The sequence below is a fragment of the Lineus longissimus genome, chromosome 7 (assembly GCF_910592395.1).
Source record: "Lineus longissimus chromosome 7, tnLinLong1.2, whole genome shotgun sequence".
Lineage (NCBI taxonomy): Eukaryota > Metazoa > Nemertea > Pilidiophora > Heteronemertea > Lineidae > Lineus > Lineus longissimus.
The window spans coordinates 16,911,068-16,931,668 of NC_088314.1; the positions used below are offsets into that span (position 1 = coordinate 16,911,068).

The following is a 20,601-nucleotide window of genomic DNA, read 5'->3' on the forward strand; positions in this document are numbered from 1 at the left end:
TTGGCGCGCATGAATACAAAAAAACTCCCAAATGAGACCTGTACGTCAGCGGGGAGCAGCACTGCCGGCCATGGAAATTTTCTGCATCATATTCACCAATCCCTTTATATATGATATATATAGTACTACCACCCCGAACCAAAACCCTACCTAAACCCAAGCCCTAACCGCCCGGGGAGCCAGGCTGGGGGGGGGGGGATATTATTCAAGGAGGCATTAGAAACCTTAGAAACCTGAAACCACCCGCGAGATACTAGTAGAGCCATCTACAGACGTCTGTGTAACTAAAAGTTGTTATGTAGGTCATTATATAGGTCACTTCGTCCTGAACGTACGGAAAGATGGTTAGGGCCGAAATCACTATTAACTGTTCAGTGGTACCGTGATGAAATTTTTTAAAAAGCCCTTTCATGCCTAAATACTGCCTGGAATGTTAGTTATTTGGTTTGCAAACAGTATTTTAGGCTTTTTGATTTTGAATGATATCAACTAGGCCTATGATTCAGGTCGCTTTTGAAATAGGAACTCCTTTTCTAAGTTTTGTTACGGGTTCGGAAAGATATTTTCTCACAGGCGGTAAATACGGGCCCGCATCGTGTCATATTCTGGCATGTCTCACGAAAACGCTAATAAAACAATTTAGAATCATTGGAAATTTCTAAAATTCACTTATGACATTTACAAGACAAAGGACTACACTTCTCAGCATTGAATTTTTTTCGAATCACGAAAATGTATGTACACAAAATGTACAGCGACCCTATTGTCTCACTAGCCAGTGGTGATCAGGTCCGGATTGTAACCCCCCCCCCCAAAACTAGTTCTTCAATCTCGAGTGATTACCATGGATACAGATGGGCCTACTCTATCCCTATTGCTAATTTCCTCTGTGCACTTACACGGTGAGCAGGCCCTCAAACAATAGCCGCAACGACAGCCTATTTTATATAAAATATTGAAAGAGTCGCCAGTTGGCTTTCTCAATAGTACTAGTAGGATCATATCACAGAATAACCCCAAAAAAGGTGATGAGTAGATGTGTATGAAATTTTTTTTTTCACCATCCTTGTTAATATCGAAGTTATAAGGCATAGAGGTGACATTTTTCAAATTTGCGTTAACATACAGGTTGTCTCATGCATTGTGCTGCATCAGTCTATGCATGACCGTATGTCTAGATGACGTTGAAACTTGGCCAGATGTATTCTACAAGAGACAAGCTATTCAAAAATGTATAGGTTTGTGTGAGAGTAAGGTACTGCCAAGTCTACAGGCTCCGCCGCTGGCACAGGGGTATGCATAAAATGACGTCGAGTCATTTTTGGAGGCAGGCAGGCCTGGCCTCCGCACCGGCTACTGAGACCTGAGGCTGAGGCCTTACACAACAAGTGCACGAGGTCACCAGTGTCAAGACCTGTCTGAAATTCACCGTCTTCATCAACTGCACACGCTTAACACGAAGGTGTGAAAATGTTGCGTACATGCGGAAATGGTTTAGTAGCTCAATTGTGTCAATATAAATCAAAACAACAAGCAATCAAGTGCTTTTATCACCTAAAAAACTTTGCTCAAGTTTGGGGTATTGGACGGCCGAGCAGACTTCAGCACCATGTAACAGTACGGACTGCACCTTACATGTGTACGACTGCGCCTGGCGTTAAAAGTGGGCGTGGCCTGTCAAGGAACACTTCGCTTGGAACAGAGCGCCACCGGTTTGAGGAGCAAGAATTGAATGTTCATCCTTTTGGTTCTCTAAAACTCTCAACCTCACATCACATCAAAATAGCCTCGGCTAATGCTCAGAAATACCCGGAAATGGACAGATTGATGTGTTTTGCAGATGAACCCGGGGTGGCGATTAAATTCGCCAGTGATGGGAAGGAACTTTTGGCAAGTATCGATGAAAAATCGGCGAATGACAAGGTCTCAACAGATGCTCTTGTCAACTTCCAAGTTCCTATTAAATTTGGTAAGAGCTCTTTAAATTCCAGTACAAAACTTACTTATGACGCCTGCTGGGGGCATCTACCATTTTACCAAACGGAAAAATGTTACGAGCAACATGACTTTGTTTTCTGATGAAATTCCATCCGATGACTGAAGCAACATGTCTCTGGGACATTTCCTTAAGCCGCCTGCCGTTACATCATGCATGTGGTTGCCAGTCAAAACATCCTTCTTCATAGTCGATAGTGATAGTCAAAACATTCTCGCTAACATCTCTTTACCATAAAAATGATGAGGAAATTTTTATTTGATCGATGCGTTTGTGTCTCCTACTTATAACTTGTACATGTAGATCTGGCGAGAAGCCTTTGCCTACCAAGTTGCAGGTTGTGCAAGCAAAGGCATTTAAGTTAACTGCTAAACATTCAAGGAAAACAACCTGTTTAATTCTATTTTCAATCTGAAATTTGAATTTCTTCAATTTAATATTCTAATTGAAGAAAACAACCAGTACCAAGTTGGTTCACGAGGTGATTTTTAAAATCGAGAATAAAGACACAGAATTTTTGACGCACTGCTTACCCAGGAACTTGTTGTCATGAGCTCTACATGTTCAGTCTTCTTTCAGGTCTCCAAATAACTGCAGAAGAAAATGCTAAAATCCTTATCTCGAGAGTCGAAAGTGATGTTATAAATATCTCCAGTGACAAAGGGCCATGTTTACTCCAGAATGTCAAGGTACTTCTTCTCCTTCTTCTTAGCATCGGATTATCTTTTTTTCGCTATACTACAGAACCAGGCCTATATGTCTGTTTCTAATCAACCTGGCTTTTGTCCCTTGCTCCTCCCTTGATCCCAAGAGCTTTTCTCAATAATGCACCTTCCGTTATATGGCCAGTCTTTTGGTGTCCCAGAGTAAGCAGTTCTAGAGCCCATGCTCTGGTGTCTGATCTGATGCGTTGTACTGTCACCTTCCGGACGCGGCCATATTCATCCTCTTGTGGTGGGCTTTAAGTCTGCAGTGAGCTATCGTAAATGTTAGACAAAAGATTGGGGGACGCCTCTTATCTGTTCATGTCTGAGAGCGTGTTGCTCAAACTGATTTAAAATATGGCAAGCAAGCCAAAGATTTAAAACCATAAGGAAAACATGCGTTCTCTTTTGTGACTGAAATAGAAAGTCATCTTGACCTTTGCACCATTTCAACAGGTTGATTAAAACTGAGACAGCAGCCTGGTGCTGCTGGCCTCGCGATTCCGTCACTGCAGTATCGACACCAGACGAGTGGGTCAGGATCGGGTAATACTGGTAGCGACTCCTACGTTTTCTGAAGAGTTATTTCCCTGACTCTGAAAATGAGAGCAAATCCAGACCACCCGCCTTGTCCCTTTCAAAGACGTACAAAGCTCTGGCTATTGTTGGAACCATTTTAAAACCTTGGCCCATTTGTATGGCTCTTTTTCTCAAGGTTAAAACCCCAAAATGGTGTTTTCTTGAAAATAAAGCACCCTAAATGGTGCTTTCTTGAAAATAAGGCACCAGTCTAGAGACTCAAGTGTCCAGCTTCACTGTACGCGATGTGATAGTTTTTAGCAGTGTCTCTAATAAACAGCTGGTGATAGGTAAAAAGTTACAGAGACATTGGCTGATATGAATAAAGTCTAGCAAATGCTTTTACTTCAATTTTGTACAGAAAGGCTTAGTGTAAATGTACATGTAGTTTTAGATAAAAGCATTTGCTCGTCTTTATTCATATCACCCAATATCTCTGGAAGGTTGTAATGTAAGGATCAGCATATGGAATGACTTATCAATTCTACATGAGTGAAAAATGAACATCTATGGTATGAAAAGTTTTAGGCTATATCTCTCAACAGAAAATTAACCAATAGAATATTTGGATCAAGGTCTCAGTCATATGAAAGCTTCAACCTTAAACTCCACAATGAGATTGACAATATTAAATCTAGCTTATATGTAATCGAGAGAAGAGTTTGAATGATCTGTTTTAATCTCCAAAAAGCCTATGATCAGAGTTGTTCATTTTTCTGCTCACTTACCGGATATATATTTTTGATAGTGCTTATTGGACTGATTTTTTTCAATAATGTATGGATGTTCCCTTTTCAGTGTGGCACTCTCAACTTGACCAAGAACAAAGGAATCATTTCTTCAACCAATCTCCTACAAGGCAATTCTAACCTGGCACTTACAGAAGGGGTAGGTCAGTCTCAAGATAGTGTGTTACCGTAGTGGCCTTAGCTTCTCCTACTGTGGTCGAGTGGCTGAGTGGCTGCTACCAAAGTGGCAACAGCTTCTCCTACTGTAGGAGCCACTGTGGCTGAGTGGCTGCTACCAAAGTGGCAACAGCTTCTCCTACTGTAGGAGCCACTGTGGCTGAGTGGCTGCTACCAAAGTGGCAACAGCTTCTCCTACTGTAGGAGCCACTGTGGCTGAGTGGCTGCTACCAAAGTGGCCACAGCTTCTCCTACTGTAGGAGCCACTGTGGCTGAGTGGCTGCTACCGAAGTGACCTTAGCTTCTCCTACTGTAGGAGCCACTGTGGTCGAGTGGCTCAGTGGCTGCTACCAAAGTGGCCTTAGCTTCTCCTACTGTAGGAGCCACTGTGGTCGAGTGGCTCAGTGGCTGCTACCAAAGTGGCCACAGCTTCTCCTACTGTAGGAGCCACTGTGGCTGAGTGGCTGCTACCGAAGTGACCTTAGCTTCTCCTACTGTAGGAGCCACTGTGGTCGAGTGGCTCAGTGGCTGCTACCAAAGTGGCCTTAGCTTCTCCTACTGTAGGAGCCACTGTGGTCGAGTGGCTCAGTGGCTGCTACCAAAGTGGCCACAGCTTCTCCTACTGTAGGAGCCACTGTGGCTGAGTAGCTGCTACCAAAGTGGCCTCAGCTTCTCCTACTGTAGGAGCCACTGTGGCTGAGTGGCTGCTACCAAAGTAGCCTTAGCTTCTCCTACTGTAGGAGCCACTGTGGCTCAGTGGCTGCTACCAAAGTGGCCTTAGCTTCTACTACTGTAGGAGCCACTGTGGTCGAGTGGCTCAGTGGCTGCTACCAAAGTGGCCTCAGCTTCTCCTACTGTATGAGCCACTGTGGCTGAGTGGCTGCTACCAAAGTAGCCTTAGCTTCTCCTACTGTAGGAGCCACTGTGGCTGAGTGGCTGCTACCAAAGTAGCCTTAGCTTCTCCTACTGTAGGAGCCACTGTGGCTGAGTGGCTGCTACCAAAGTGGCCTTAGCTTCTCCTACTGTAGGAGCCACTGTGGCTCAGTGGCTGCTACCAAAGTGGCCTTAGCTTCTCCTACTGTAGGAGCCACTGTGGTCGAGTGGTTCAGTGGCTGCTACCAAAGTGGCCACAGCTTCTCCTACTGTAGGAGCCACTGTGGCTGAGTGGCTGCTACCAAAGTGGCCTTAGCTTCTCCTACTGTAGGAGCCACTGTGGCTCAGTGGCTGCTACCAAAGTGGCCTTAGCTTCTCCTACTGTAGGAGCCACTGTGGCTCAGTGGCTGCTACCAAAGTGGCCTTAGCTTCTCCTACTGTAGGAGCCACTGTGGCTCAGTGGCTGCTACCAAAGTGGCCTCAGCTTCTCCTACTGTAGGAGCCACTGTGGCTGAGTGGCTGCTACCAAAGTAGCCTTAGCTTCTCCTACTGTAGGAGCCACTGTGGCTCAGTGGCTGCTACCAAAGTGGCCTCAGCTTCTCCTACTGTAGGAGCCACTGTGGTCAAGTGGCTCAGTGGGTGTTACCAAAGTGGCCTTAGCTTCTCCTACTGTAGGAGCCACAGTGGCCGAGTGGCTCAGTGGGTGTTACCAAAGTGGCCACAGCTACTCATACTGCAGGAGGCAATGTCGTTGAGTGGCTCAGTGACAGTTAGTTTTAAATTGAGTGTAATTATGTTGAAACCAGTCTTCGTATTTTTCAGGACATTACAGCTGACAAACTTCAGGGCCAAAATGTAAACATCCGAATCGAAAAAGGCGATGCCACTATTCAGTCACTTTATACGGACATGTCAACCTTTTCGGTAAAGGAGGGGAATTTAAACATAAAGAATTGTCATGGTAAAACAAGGGTTAGCATCGAACATGGAGATCTCACTATTGGTAAGTGGAGGAGACTGTAGCCATCTTTGGACTTATTCGTTAGAGATTTTGAAGGGAGATTAAAGGCAGGGGTCTGGTGGCAGAGATTGAGTTACACAAAATTGTAAATTAAGTGTCTGTGCCATATCGTAGTGATTGACACCAGTCACACCTGTACAGATAATAGTTTTCTTACCTGAAGAGTAATAGTTTTATCACCTGAAGAAGTTCCGCAACTGTACATATTAATCATCAGGTCAAATCTATCACCACATGCACAAGAATCATACACAACCCAGTTCTCCAACAAATATTTTCCCCATTTTTAAGCGCGTTTAGAAATATGTTTGCCAGATGCTAGGGTGCCGTAAAGATATTTATATTGGAATATTTTTGATTTAGATTCCTTGGATGGAGATATTGCTGCCCTAGTTCAAAATGGAAATATCAAAGTACATGTGATGAGGCACCAGAATGTCGATCTGGAGACAAAAACAGGTGAGATTTCAACCTATTCATCCTCAATTCCCGGCGTAGACTCTTCTAGTTAATGCAATAGGCCATTCCATTCACGAAAGTGGGGGGATGAGCGTTAGCTCCTTTAGTGAATATATTCTCAGTGTGGATAACAAGCACTGGAGCAGGACTTGTAAGTTTGACTTTGTGAATGACGCAGAGTCATTGATGGTATTTACTGCAAGATAATGTTTGAAGTAGGTAGGTAGCTAAGTTTTATTTGGCCAATTTCATTCAAATAATGAGTTTATAGCAGTTGTGAAAGTACTGGCCAGGAACACAGCCAAGATTAACAGTTAGATATCTAGTGGCTATGGCCCTGCTGGAATGTAAGATTTGGAAGAAAAGTTAGGAGGAAAGGACAATTGAATTAGTTAGAAACGTCACATCATGTGTGACATTGATTGTCTCATCTGTATTGTGATGTCATTTGTGGTAGGATGATGTCATCATTGAGGTGATCCTGCCAAAACATGTAGCTGGGTTGAGAAGGTCTGCAGCCATACCCCTCCCACACTCCCAAGGCGGTCCATTTCATAAAACAGTAACTAACTTTTTGTGTTCCAGGTCTAATCTCTTTGACCATCGATCCTGAACTTGAAAGCTCTTTTGAAGTCACAGCAGAGACAGTCACACTGAGCGACAGCATTACAATGCACGATGAAAAAGGATCTGACGACAAGAAACTGACGGGTATGTAAAACACGTATTCGTATGCGATTTCGCTCTAATGCATAACTCATCATGTCGATTCCTTTTGTGGTTGTTCAGGCATGCATCAGGGGTAACAGCGTATTATGTAATCACCCGTCATCCCTCACATTGGCGAGATTAACTGCGAATATGCAACAGCCAAAATTAGTTATGCATTTGTGATATCGCTTATGAATAAAACAATTTTGTGGTTGACTGGACACCATAGAAAATTTTTGATCTTTTATTGTTATTTCAATTCTTCAATATGTTATGAATTATTTTTTGACCTAGGAACAAAATACCTGAATTAAAACATGTGCAAATCATCTATCAATTGCCTCATCATCTGAGATCCTTTGAGGAGGGGATAGATAAAACAAAATCGTCACAAAGGATGTTTTTCATTTTCATGATTCACAGTACCTCATCTCCTAATCAGCTCCGAAAGGGTGTGTGGATGAGCGGCCCTAGCGGATTAGTTTGACCACTACGCTGTTGTGAACTTCCAAAATGGGAGTGGTGATGGTTCCCAAAACTCAACCAGGAGGCGTTTGGAACAGTTGCTTACATTGAAAGTTGATTATTGAAACACAATGATTGGAAGAAAAAATTGTGGCAAAGTAATTATTCCTAACACATCAAATAATTCGTGGTTTATTTCTAACACAATGATTGGAAGAAAAAATTGTGGCAAAGTAATTATTCCTACAACATCAAATAATTCGTGGTTTATTTCTAATATTTTGAATTTCACTCGCAGGTTTTGTACACAAGCCATCAGAAAAGGTGATCAAGCTCAAAGCACCTGCCGTGGATATCAGCTCACAAGACTGGTTGTCTGCCTTAAAATTTAGATGATCTTACATGTGACACTCGTTGCAACCGGTAGTAAGGATGTCTACCCAGGAAATATCAATCGGAACACTTGCACATGGGACAAGATGAAATAATCACTTGTTTCTTGTCCTTGCTGCTGCTTGCGAGTTGAAATCTTGTGAGTGAAATTGTCAACATGATACCTGGAAAAGTCAGCAACATTATAAAGCCAAATGTGATGTGTGGGAACATATGGGCACAAGTAAGAACCCTATTGAAAAATTGGTTGCATCAAAATCGAGGATAGCGGCTGTCACCTTAATACCCTGTTGAAATTTTTGTGAGTGCACTAATGAACATGACAACTGGAGAACTCAGCAACTTGTCAAAGTTAAATTTGGTGTGAGTGTACCTATAGGGCCTGAGTATAAGTACCCTAGCGAAAAAAAAAGGTCACCACAACAAAGATGGCTGCAACCTTATCTGTTGAAATTGTGAGCGCAAACACCATTCATTGATGGGACCTGGGCGTAATTCTTGTTATTAATTCATTGAATTGTGAAATAAACCATATTTTTTCAATTTTGATTTTATCATTTCCTTGCTTTCCTTTGATGGAGTTTTAAGTAGTCCAATGTTTACATTATTGCCTGCTGCTGCATACAATAGTGCTTCACAACTGGGACACCGGAACATTAATTTCCCTTCTGGCCACTCCACAAGTGTCTTATCTCGTAAAGAGACAAAGGACAACCTGAAGAGGTGCGGTGGTGGTGGGTTCACAACCAGGACAGCTGTTGCCCAATATGACCATTCCACATGTGTCATACCTCGTAAAGAGACCAAGGACAACATGAAGAGGTGTTCAGGTAGTGGGTTCACAACCAGGACAGCTGTTCACAACCAGAACACATCGGACAGCTCTTGCCCTATTTGATCATTCCATGCGTGTCAGATATCGTAAAGAGACCGAGGACAAAATAAAGAGGTGTTCAGGTAGTGGGTTCACAACCAGGACACCTCGGACAGCTATGGCCCTATCTGATCATTCCATGCGTGTCAGATCTCGTAAAGAGACCGAGGACAACATGAAGAGGTGTTCAGGTAGTGGGTTCACAACCAGGACACCACGGACAGCTCTTGCCCTATCTGATCATTCCATACGTGTCAGATATCATAGAGAGACAAAGGACAACATGAAGAGGTGTTCAGGTAGTGGTTCACAACCAGGACACCTCGGACAGCTCTTGCCCTATCTGATCATTCCATACGTGTCAGATATCATAGAGAGACAAAGGACAACATGAAGAGGTGTTCAGGTAGTGGTTCACAACCAGGACACCTCGGACAGCTATTGCCCTATCTGATCTTTCCATACGTGTCAGATATCATAGAGAGACAAAGGACAACATGAAGAGGTGTTCAGGTAGTGGTTCACAACCAGGACACCTCGGACAGCTATTGCCCTATCTGATCTTTCCATACGTGTCAGATATCATAAAGAGACAAAGGACAACATGAAGAGGTGCCCAGGTAGTGGGTTCACAACCAGGACAGCTCTTGCCCAGTCTGACCATTCCACAAGTGTCAGATCTCGTAAAGAGACCAAGGACAACATGAAGAGGTGCCCAGGTAGTGGGTTCACAACCAGGACACCTCGGACAGCTATGGCCCTATCTGATCATTCCATACGTGTCAGATATCATAAAGAGACCAAGGACAACATGAAGAGGTGCGGTGGTAGTGGGTTCACAACCAGGACACCTCGGACAGCTATTGCCCTATCTGATCTTTCCATACGTGTCAGATATCATAAAGAGACCAAGGACAACATGAAGAGGTGTCCAGGTAGTGGGTTCACAACCAGGACACCTCGGACAGCTATTGCCCTATCTGATCTTTCCATACGTGTCAGATATCATGAAGAGACAAAGGACAACATGAAGAGGTGTTCAGGTAGTGGGTTCACAACCAGGACAGCTGTTCACAACCAGGACACCTCAGACAGCTATTGCCCTATCTGATCTTTCCATACGTGTCAGATATCATGAAGAGACAAAGGACAACATGAAGAGGTGCCCAGGTAGTGGGTTCACAACCAGGACAGCTCTTGCCCAGTCTGACCATTCCACAAGTGTCAGATCTCGTAAAGAGACCAAGGACAACATGAAGAGGTGCCCAGGTAGTGGGTTCACAACCAGGACACCTCGGACAGCTATGGCCCTATCTGATCATTCCATACGTGTCAGATATCATAAAGAGACCAAGGACAACATGAAGAGGTGTTCAGGTAGTGGTTCACAACCAGGACACCTCGGACAGCTCTTGCCCTATCTGACCATTTCACAAGTGCTTAGTCTCATAAAGAGAACAAGGTCAAAGTGAGCAACAAGCAGAATTTGTCACAGCCATTTTACAGCTACAAACCGGCCATGGAGAAGCGTACCACGAGCAGTAATCAGAATCAACCAGATCGAATCCATAAACTGGACAACTTAGGGGACATACATGTACTATAATATGACTCGGACATACATGTACTATGACTCGCAACTAATTCAAGTCATTTTTGTTATATTAGCATCTTGGAAGAGATATAAAACCAGACAGCAAGCACCAGTGTGCCTCTGTTGGCCAATGAGAGGAGCAAGGGGAAGTGGCAGCTCGAGGACAATAACCGCTGTTGGTCAGGTGGTAGGTCCACTGGTGGTCCATCGATTCTGTCCCTTTCAGCAGAGTCTTTCAAATAAACTTTGCTTTCAGTAAGCAATCCAGCATCCGGCGGTTGGAGTAGCAGGAGGAATAGTCTACGATCTTTCACAACTTGCGAAGGGTGCAGCAGAAAGAATGGACCCGGTCTTTTAAAACCTGTTGCTGGTGTAGCTGTCTTTTACAACCATTGCTGACGAAGCCAGAGGAATTGACTCCTGTATTTGCTGAAGCAGGAGGAGGACCACCTGTCCTTTACATCATGGTCCCCGGTCTCGCACAGCCTGTTGCACCAGACGAGTTCAGCACATGGTCTCTCACAACCAACGTCACTTTTAAGGCAGCTGCTGCTTTTACAACATTGTGGCTAGTGTAGCAAGAGGTTGAGTTCTCTGTCTCTCACAACGAGCAGCTTGTGTATGTTGCAGGGGGATTAGCCCGAGGCTTTCCCAAATTGTCGCTTATGTCACAGTAGGAATCTATCCCAAGTTATGGCTTCTGTAGCAGGAGCCTTACCCCATGTTGTCATCCTTGTCTTTCACAGCTAGTGGCTGGTGTAGCAGGAGGAATAGTCCCCCCCCCCCCACAACTTGATCCCCTGTCGTTCACAAGCCATGGCTGGTGTAGCAGGAGGCATAGTCCCCTGTCTTTCACAGCCTGTGGACTAGTGTAGCAAGAGGAACACAATGTAGTTCCTGGTCTTTCGCAATGTCCAACTTTACTTGGGAAGGAAAGGAATGGGATACTACACATAGGTTCGAGTGGCCTGGGAATATTTTTATGCCCATTTTCTCTAATGAAACAGCCTCGGATACACTTCGTCCTTTCAACTAAAAACTGACACAGACCCAGCACCCTCATCAAAACAGCATTTTTTCAAGATGGCTAGCACATGCAATACAGATCTCGAGGTCATCCGATCTTGTCCTCATCCCATGTGCAGTATGATATACGAACAGTCACAATCAGAATGCACCCGAGACAGTCACAACCATGGAGGAGACACCACAGATAGCCCTCCCCCACTTCAGCCGCCTCCCCCTAAATGCACTGTTCCAAAAGCTGCTTTTCTGTATGAAATCACTTGTGTCCTGACTGAATCTCTGTATATGGTAGGCATAGTTCCTGTTGACATGTTCCCAATAAAGTGCAACCTTCCAAAAACATTGAAAAAGAAAGGAATTGATGCATGATATTTATTATCAAAATAAAATGAATGTACAGTATTTACAGTTGCAGACCTGTTCTTGTGTTTAACATTTTGTTTTCATATCTAATGACACTAATCTTCCTGAAAAAAAACCATCCAAATCCGTTCGTATTACTGCAAAAATGCATCAGGACCAATAAACATGGACTTCTATGCAGTCCATTTTGTCATCCTAATCGTCCTTCCTCTGTACCAGGTAACAGGACGAGGGCACCCGGAATGTAAATAAGCACAGCTGTATCTTCCAGTTCTCTAAAGAAAGATATCCCTTTGTGGTGGCCTTGGGTCATGGCTGCTGATATTCTGAAGTTCTCTCAAACCCTGAAATGAAATAGTGGATTTGTTTAGATATCTGCAAATAAAGTCACGTATCCTGGGGTTTGCAGCAAACTTCGTAAGCTTCAAAGCCCATGTTTCCGGCCGAGATGATCACCCCAAAATTGAAATCTTAGGTTATCCTTTGGATCTAGAAATACTGCATGGGCCTAACATGGACAGCGTTCAAGCACCATAGCTCAGCCAAGGTAGCAAATATAAGCAAAAAACCCTTTAAATAAGTAAACAAATTGAGAGTTTCAAATACTGCAACAGCCTGCTGGACAGAGGTTTTGATGTGAAACTTCCACCAGGTGTTCCTAAAGAACCTCAGATCAGAATGCCCACAGTAAATAACAACTAAATTGGGTATTTAAAACAAGGGAGCGTTTGTTTTCCTAGACACGGGACCAAGGGAATTAAAACACAGGAATACAAGATGCTCGGAACCTCGTAATACTCAAGAGTTTGGGATTCTGATTCTCAGTGGATGCCAGAACAACAGAATGGGGATTTACACCACTGTCTACGATATCCAGCCCACTGAAAAAAATTAAAATATCTTTACCTCAAGGACGAGTTTGATATGTGCCTTCACCTTGGCAGCATCTTTTGTCAGTTGATCGACCGACATTTTAAGGAAAGATGTCTTTTTGTCGATGAAATCCAATGCTTCATCCATAGTCATCTCCACGTAGAACCCGAACCCAACGCAGACACATATCATGGACGTGTCTGGGCTGAAATCAAAACATGAAAGATGTCCGTCAAGGAGGTGTTTCAAGATGGATTTGGAGGGGAATATTAGAGAGGAGCTAGGGGTCCAATTGGTTGCCTCCATGTTATATGAGGGCATTGACAGCTTGAAGACAGATTTTAGATCACTTTAAAAGGGATCCTAGACTGGAGCCACACGGACTAGATAAGGTTACACATGACAATGATAGGAGTCACTACTGTCTATGGTAAGAAAAAATTAGATTGAAGAGACAAGACCACTAATGAATATTCATAGGTTGGAGGGTCGAGGCCTATCAATTAGACGAGTGCATGTTTTTAACTCTCAAGTACATATTTGGAGAGGTATTGAAAAAATATTTGTTGTGGCAAGTCTACAGATATAAAGAAATTATTTGATGAAAAAATTAATTTCGAATTTTGATAATTGGGTAATAGGGGGCGTGTTTTGAATTTTTTCTGCCAGTTGGCTGAAAAGAGTGGAAATATCAAAGTCTGTCTAATTTGTCGATTATCAAAAAATTTCCGAGGTCAATCACCATTTTATTTTTCACCATTTACTTGCCCGACTGTCCGGAATAACATAATCTAAATTTCAGATTCACAACACCACGCGTTCTTTGATGCGTCGCGGTCAAACATTGACAATTTAACTGCTAAAAGGCTTAAATGAAATGGCCAGGGCCATTGTGCTCACCTCATGTGGAGGAAAGATGGATAAAGAGCATGGTCTTGTGTCATGTAGTGTTAGGTTTGATGTAGGTCCAAGCAATTACAATTTCCCCAAAATGGCCAATTTACAGTACATTCGACCTCTGTGACCTTGAAAAGTAGGTCAAATCAAAGAAGACCCGGGTGACACATTGAATGGTTGTTAGAATTAAATGTACCTATGATATAAAATTGGTGCCAATCGGGCAAGTCATTACTAGGAATAATGGCATTTTGAAGAATTTAGGATTTGGCCCCCTCCCTGGAGGCCAAACGGCAAATCAGATCGCACCAAACTTCGGTACCTGAGATCACCTGACCAAGGGGTACATGTGTACTTAATTTGTGATCAATAGTCATTGCAGTTAAGAAACGTGCCATTGTTACGGCCTGACGGCGAATTTACGCCATTTGACCTCTGTGACCTTGACAAGAGGGTCAAATTAAAAACCTGTGTGACATATACTGTATGGTGGTTAGATGTACCCATGATATCAAATTGGTGGCAATCGGGCAAGAAGTTAAGGAATAATCACATTTTTAAGGTTTTGGATTTTGCCCCCTGGTGGTCAAGTGGTGAATCATATTGGACCAAACTTCGGTCCCTGAGATCAGCTGACTAAGGGGTAAATGTGTACCAAATTTGGTATCAATAGTCATTGCAGTTTAGAAACGTGCCATCGTTACATCCTAATGGCCAATTTACACCATTTGACCTCTGTGACCTTGAAAAGGAGGTCAAATCAAAAACCCAGAGGATATATGATGCACCTTTGCTAGAAGTACCTACCATATTTTTTTTCAAAATTTCCCGACTACTATTGAGGGAGATATTGCATATTTTCACTTTTAACGTTTGGCCCCCTGGTGGCCAACCATGAAACGAATCGGACCGAAACTTGGTCTCCCAGGTGTCATTACATAAGGGTACATGTGTACCAAGTTTCAACTCAATAGCTCTAACAGTTACGAAACGTGCCCTGCTAACGGACGACGGACGACGACGACGACGACGACGACGACGACGACGACGACGACGACGACGACGACGACGGACGACGGACGCCACGGTATGGGATAAGCTCACCTCTGCTAAGAGGTGAGCTAAAAATCAATTGTGGTCTTGTCTCTGAAGAAAAACCAAACATTGAAGAAATCATTACACATGACAATGATAGGAGTCACTACTGTCTATGGTAAGAAAAAATTCGATTGAAGAAAAACCAAACATTGAAGAAATCAGCCCAGCAGTTTTTGCACAGGTGCCCAAAACTAATGACAGTGACAGTTACTTCTATTAAAAAAGCTTCTAGGCCTATGTTCATTGTTTGATATAGCAAAAACATCACAAAGGCTGTTTTGGTTCTCAAATATTTCAATGTTCTAAAACCACATGATAACATTGCAAATAGCTTTGCACTCTAATTTTACACACTCATCACTGATGCATGATGTATTGAGCTGGCAGATCGAATTTCTGCCCCCAGTCTTTCGAATTCAATGCATTATGGGTAAAATCAACCCCACAAAATAGTTACAAAGATAAAGCAGCTCGAAAGGATAAGATTATGGCCGGCTTTTTGATGTGACACTTCCAGTACCCGAGTACATGAATCCTGTTGACTGACATATTCAGCTATTACATGAAATGTACCTACACTTTTGCTTGGACATAGAAATTACATCCTAAATCCACTTTCGTCTTCAGTGGGCCACCATTCAAGTCGGATTCCTGAAATGCAGGAAAAGGAAAACTTCGAAATGATTTCTAGGCAATACCTGAAAAACGATCCCTAAATGAAGTGGCATGTCACAATGGCAATGCAGAAGATTCGTTGCCCAGGACACCTCTTGAAGACGACTGTCTGCAATTTCTGTAATAAAATAGTTGATGTAAAGCGAGTTGGGAGCTGAGAGACGACCAATACATTATTAGCCCTACAGAATATATTTGGCGATTTATAATGTTTAGAATAGAAGGAGGAAACCAAAGACCCCAAAAGAAATCCTACAATGTCAAAGTGGCCCTATCTACCATATGAGCATCCCGGGCCAATCAGGAATCAAGATGTGACTGGGGACAGACCAGAAATTTAATTCGGGATGTCAGACGTGACGGGCGGTGATGTTTGCACTGCACCACGCCTACAGCCTGGAGTCAAGGTTGTCTGCATGTCATACTCCATGTTCTTTTCCAATCAGAAAATAGTTTCCAAATCTTTTGCCAATCGAGATTTACACTATTGAATAAAGAGTTTTCTCGATTTCATCCTTTGATACAGACGCAAAACCGAGGCTTCTTTCATACTTTGTGTCAGTGCAAGGGCAAGCTAGACCCCAATTAGTCAGAAACACGAGTAGCTAGTCACAGACTCTACCTCTGAAGTTACTACCGGTAGGCTCAATAAACACAACTGGTGCCCAACCATAGAGGCATGTAAAAAAGCTCATCCTGCTGTAGTGGTTGCATCATTCCTATTAGCCCAGGCTAGAAGGGAAATTCCCTTTAGCTCAGACGGTAGAGCGATGGCCTTATAAGCGAGAGGTCCCGGGTTCAATCCCCGGTTGGACCTTGGACCTCTGTTACACTGCCTTGAACTTGAAGGAGGAATACTCCCAGGAGAATATCACCTCCAAGTGCAGAACGAATGCCTGAGAAGAATTCTATCACTAAACCTATTTTCTATAAGTTATAACATGCAACAATCAGTGACCTTGTTTGATCAAGGGCTAGCCTAGAAGTAATTCTGCACTCACCTTGATTTGTTCCACGGCGGTCTTTAGCTGAAGATAGTCGGCTATTTTCTGATACGTAACATCACGTTCATCAAGGACCTTTCTGAAATTAAAGAAACACGTCTATTTCATTGTTTCAATGTTGAATGACTAACAATGTTTGCAAGGGACATAAGCGGCATGGTGGCTTGAGCACCGGGCGCGAATCAAGGCAACTTGCCCCTGCTTACAAATCTGATCAGTTCCTTCTGTCCTGCAACCCGGGGCAAACCCTGAGGTCCGAGGACATGAGGATCCCCAGGTATCACCTGGAGATGTATGGTGGCAAGAGCTTCCTTGTCCAGGCTGACAGGCTTTGTGATGAGCTTGGTGTTAACATTCAAATTAAGATTACGTTGTTGCCTTTTTCAGACACGGGCCAAAAGTCCAGAATTCAGAGGATGTTCTGAAACACCGCATTTGACCCATCTTTTTCTTTAAACAAAATTTGTGGTGTAAAGTTCAATTCGATTCAACCATTCATATTTTAGAGAGAGATTGGGGTGGCCAGCACCACTTTTATTGTCCATGCAATTTTCCCGCCAACTTCTGGCTTCTGGTATAAGAATTATCAATCATCCAATATAAATTGTTGATGGCCGACATCACTCTTTTTTCAATGTTTCATTACTTAGACTTTGAAGGGAAAGGGTCAAACATACATTAAACCTACGAAGAAAATATTTCACCGCACTGTTTTAATATTTTAACCCCCCCCCCCCCCCCGCTTTAGTATCCTGAAGGATTTTTCACTTATCTTTGTAGGATATAACTTGATAAAGCATGATTTCAATAATCATAGTAAACCACTTCAATATTGAACCCCAATTTCAATATTGAACCCAAATTTCAATATTTGAACCCAACTTTCAATATTGAACCAGGACTTCAATATTGAACCCCCGCCTCCATCACTCCATCAGTCACGCGCAAGGAGTCACGCGTGTTCAAGCATGACATCTGACATTTCTGAGAGGATTTCAGTTTGTAAGGGATCGTGCTCCTTTTCATGCCATAGTATCAAAATGCCGTAGTATTAAAAGACAAAGTAAACAATATGGTGAAATACATGGGGGTTCAAAATTGAAGTTCGAGGGAGGTCAAATATCAAAACAGTGCACTAGAATAATGTATTTGTACGTTTGTTAATGTATGGTTGATGTTTTCTTATTCAAAAATATCTGACCTCAATACTGAAGTCAACAGTTCAGTATTGAAGTCGCGATTGAATGTTGAATTTTGAATGAGTTTTCTGCGCTCTCGTCGTTAACGCACATCCGTACGGTGGCCCATAGAGGACATGCGTTTATTTTCAATATAATAGAAAATTTTTCTTTTTACAATGCGTTTTTTTTCTCTCGAATTACAACCGCCGTCGGATTTATTTCTCACCGCCGAAAAAATAATTTCCACCGCCGGGTAAAAAATAATAATTCCCACCACTGCGGTGGAAATTAATATCGACCGCGGTGGAAATTAATATTCACCGCGTGGTGGAAATTAATATCGACCGCGGTGGAAATTAATATCGACCGCGGTGGAAATTAATATCGACCGCGGTGGAAATTAATATTCACCGGCGGTGGATATTAATATCGACCGCGGTGGAAATTAATATTCACCGGTGGAAATTAATATCGACCGCGGTGGAAATTAATATTCAAACCGGTGAATATTAATTTCCACCGCGGTCGATATTAATATTCCACCGCGGTCGATATTAATTTCCACCGCGGTGGATATTATATTATTTCCACCGCGGTCGATATTAATTTCCACCGCGGTCGATATTAATTTCCACCGCAGTGGTGGGAATTATTATTTTTTACCCGGCGGCGAAATTATTTTTTCGGCGGTGAGAAATAAATCCGACGGCGGTTGTAATTCGAGAGAAAAAAAACGCATTGTAAAAAGAAACATTTTCTATTATATTGAAAATAAACGCATGTCCTCTATGGGCCACTGTACATCCGGTAGAGCGTACATCCGCTGGAGCGTTCAGGCTCGATTGATACTGGGCATGCGCTTCAAGGCCCAAGATCCGGTGCTTACCGAATCGAACGCGCTGTAGTCCAGGCCTACAGATATAGGCTAGAGCTATTTAATTGTAAGACTAAATACAGTGCTTATTTCCCTATCGCCATAGTTAGTAAAATGACAGTAACCTGACAGCCAGTTAAAAGTGTTCTTACTTTAAGTCGTTCCTCAAAACCTCATTTAGAAACTGCTCGTACTGAATTATCTTGGGATTTATATCGAAAATTTGAGATTCTGTCATTTTCGTCGAAATCGAATGAACACACGAGATCACGGGTTGGTGTAAACTGTAGACGAAAGTGTGGACGAAAGTGTGGACAGCGGCCCTCCGAGTTTGGTGGGCTGGCATTTCTTTGTCTTTCAATATATTTAAAAGAAATTGCAGTATATTATGCATTATACTCTTGGGTTAAAATTTACAATCCCCGATCGGAAATGACGTAGTTTGATCGTATTCAACTATAAATCAATTGAACAGGGTGCTTCGTCAGTCAACCGATGACCTTTTTGGGGGGTGTGATCGGGGATTGTAAACTCGTTCCCTTTTATTTGAATGACAATGACAATATCATTCAGTTGTAGGCAAAAATAGTTGGCCCTCTCTCAGACCAACTTTCGTTGATCCAAGATGGCGGCACCACTGAAGCCCTGTTGAAAGGTTACTGTAAATCAGTCAGGAGTTATACTAGTCAGTTTCACGGAGACAAGTCATACTGTAAAACAGATCAAATTTTTTTTTTCTTTTTTCTTTCGCTGACCCATTAAAAAGATTATAATGCATAATATACGGCAATTTCTTTTAAATATATTGAAAGACAAAGAAATGCCAGCCCACCAAAATAGAGAGCCGCTGTCCACACTTTCGTCCACAGTTTCCACCTTCCCTTCAGTGACGCCGCCATCTTGGATCAACGAAAGTTGGTCTGAGGTCTCATTAGGGAGTTTTTTTTTGTTATTCATGCGCGGCCAAGCCCTAACCGTAGTTCCTAAAATCATTGATTTCTCGGTCCTTACAGTATGTCAGCGTTGATTCAGCAGTTGTTTTGGCAAAGACATGTTTTTTTTGAGTTTCTGAAACCTATAGGGCTACTCAATAGGCGACTAACAAGAAACTACGCATTTATACTGTTGTTGCCGACGTATGTGTACACTGAACTTGGGATGTGCGTCGGCCCCGTGTTGAAATGCCGTCCAGTGCCAGTTGGTGCGTTTTTCGCTGATTTGTGCAAAATTCAACATATCTCAAAAGTTCAATGGTTGACCCTCGATTTTTTTTTGATTTTTGTGTAGCGTAAGCAACTGTCTTTCATGGGAGAATGGTCTCTGTAAGAATTATTCAGGAAGAAATGTATAATATTTGGGGTTTTTCGTGATTCTCCGGCCCAATTGGCAATATTGCCATTTGGGATGGTGAACATAGCTAGGAGCAAATGCGACGCTAATGATTTATTTAAAGAAATAAAATGCCCGATTTAACATCCTGCAGAATCAGGGGAATCGGGCGTTTCCAGTGATATACGACACAAATGGGTTGTCCTCATGCATTCACTTTGGAAACGCATTTTAAAATATATGTTACGCCCTGTTAATGGGGCACGTCATCATCGCGTACATTTGAGAAAAACTCCCTAACGAGACCTGAGAGAGGGCCAAATATTTTTGCCTACAACTGAATGATATTGTCATTGTCATTCAAATAAAAGTAGTTTTTGTGAAAGAATATTATTTGGACTAGTTAGAAATATCACAGTTTCAACAAATTCTTTGATAATTAGTCCACATTTGGACACTAGACCTCGCATTTCCCCATCCACAAAGTCAAAGGCCACTTCGAAAACCTTCAAAAAAGGGGCAAAAAAGCCCGTCCACTCATTGATCAAAATCACCCATCAAAATAATTTTTTTTCTTTTTTCTTTCGCTGACCCATTAAAAAGATTATAATGCATAATATACTGCAATTTCTTTTAAATATATTGAAAGACAAAGAAATGCCAGCCCACCAAACTTAGAGGGCCGCTGTCCACACTTTCGTCCGCAC

General features: G+C 42.7%; 2 protein-coding genes across 2 annotated transcripts; one reads left to right on the top strand and one right to left on the bottom strand.

Annotated features, from left to right (window-relative positions):
* Nucleotides 1-1,327: 1,327 nt before the first annotated feature.
* Nucleotides 1,328-8,649, top strand: LOC135490610 (protein FAM185A-like). Its single transcript, XM_064775856.1, has 7 exons — nucleotides 1,328-1,969; nucleotides 2,576-2,685; nucleotides 4,078-4,167; nucleotides 5,880-6,060; nucleotides 6,442-6,537; nucleotides 7,123-7,248; nucleotides 8,012-8,649. Exons 1-7 carry the CDS (start codon nucleotides 1,471-1,473, stop codon nucleotides 8,107-8,109), a joined length of 1,200 nt encoding a protein of 399 aa, XP_064631926.1. The 5' UTR covers nucleotides 1,328-1,470; the 3' UTR covers nucleotides 8,110-8,649.
* Nucleotides 8,650-11,973: 3,324 nt separating this feature from the next.
* Nucleotides 11,974-18,832, bottom strand: LOC135491419 (protein UXT homolog). The gene is made up of 5 exons (XM_064777276.1): nucleotides 18,718-18,832; nucleotides 16,508-16,589; nucleotides 15,409-15,482; nucleotides 12,870-13,041; nucleotides 11,974-12,307 (listed from the first exon to the last, which is right to left on the bottom strand). The coding sequence occupies exons 1-5, from the start codon at nucleotides 18,801-18,803 to the stop codon at nucleotides 12,239-12,241; spliced, it is 483 nt and encodes a 160-aa protein (XP_064633346.1). The 5' UTR covers nucleotides 18,804-18,832; the 3' UTR covers nucleotides 11,974-12,238.
* Nucleotides 18,833-20,601: the final 1,769 nt, after the last annotated feature.

What these genes read in the sequence shown, in the direction of transcription:
- LOC135490610 (XM_064775856.1), top strand. Translation starts at nt 1,471, where the DNA reads ATGTTGCGTACATGCGGAAATGGTTTAGTAGCTCAATTGTGTCAATAT. An exon ending in ACCTGGCACTTACAGAAGGG is followed by an intron (nt 4,168 to 5,879) that starts GTAGGTCAGTCT and finishes CGTATTTTTCAG; the next exon opens with GACATTACAGCTGACAAACT. An exon ending in ACATGGAGATCTCACTATTG is followed by an intron (nt 6,061 to 6,441) that starts GTAAGTGGAGGA and finishes TTTTTGATTTAG; the next exon opens with ATTCCTTGGATGGAGATATT.
- LOC135491419 (XM_064777276.1), bottom strand. Translation starts at nt 18,803, where the DNA reads ATGACAGAATCTCAAATTTTCGATATAAATCCCAAGATAATTCAGTAC. An exon ending in GTTTTGAGGAACGACTTAAA is followed by an intron (nt 16,590 to 18,717) that starts GTAAGAACACTT and finishes CTTTAATTTCAG; the next exon opens with AAAGGTCCTTGATGAACGTG. An exon ending in TTCTATGTCCAAGCAAAAGT is followed by an intron (nt 13,042 to 15,408) that starts GTAGGTACATTT and finishes TTTTGATTTCAG; the next exon opens with CCCAGACACGTCCATGATAT.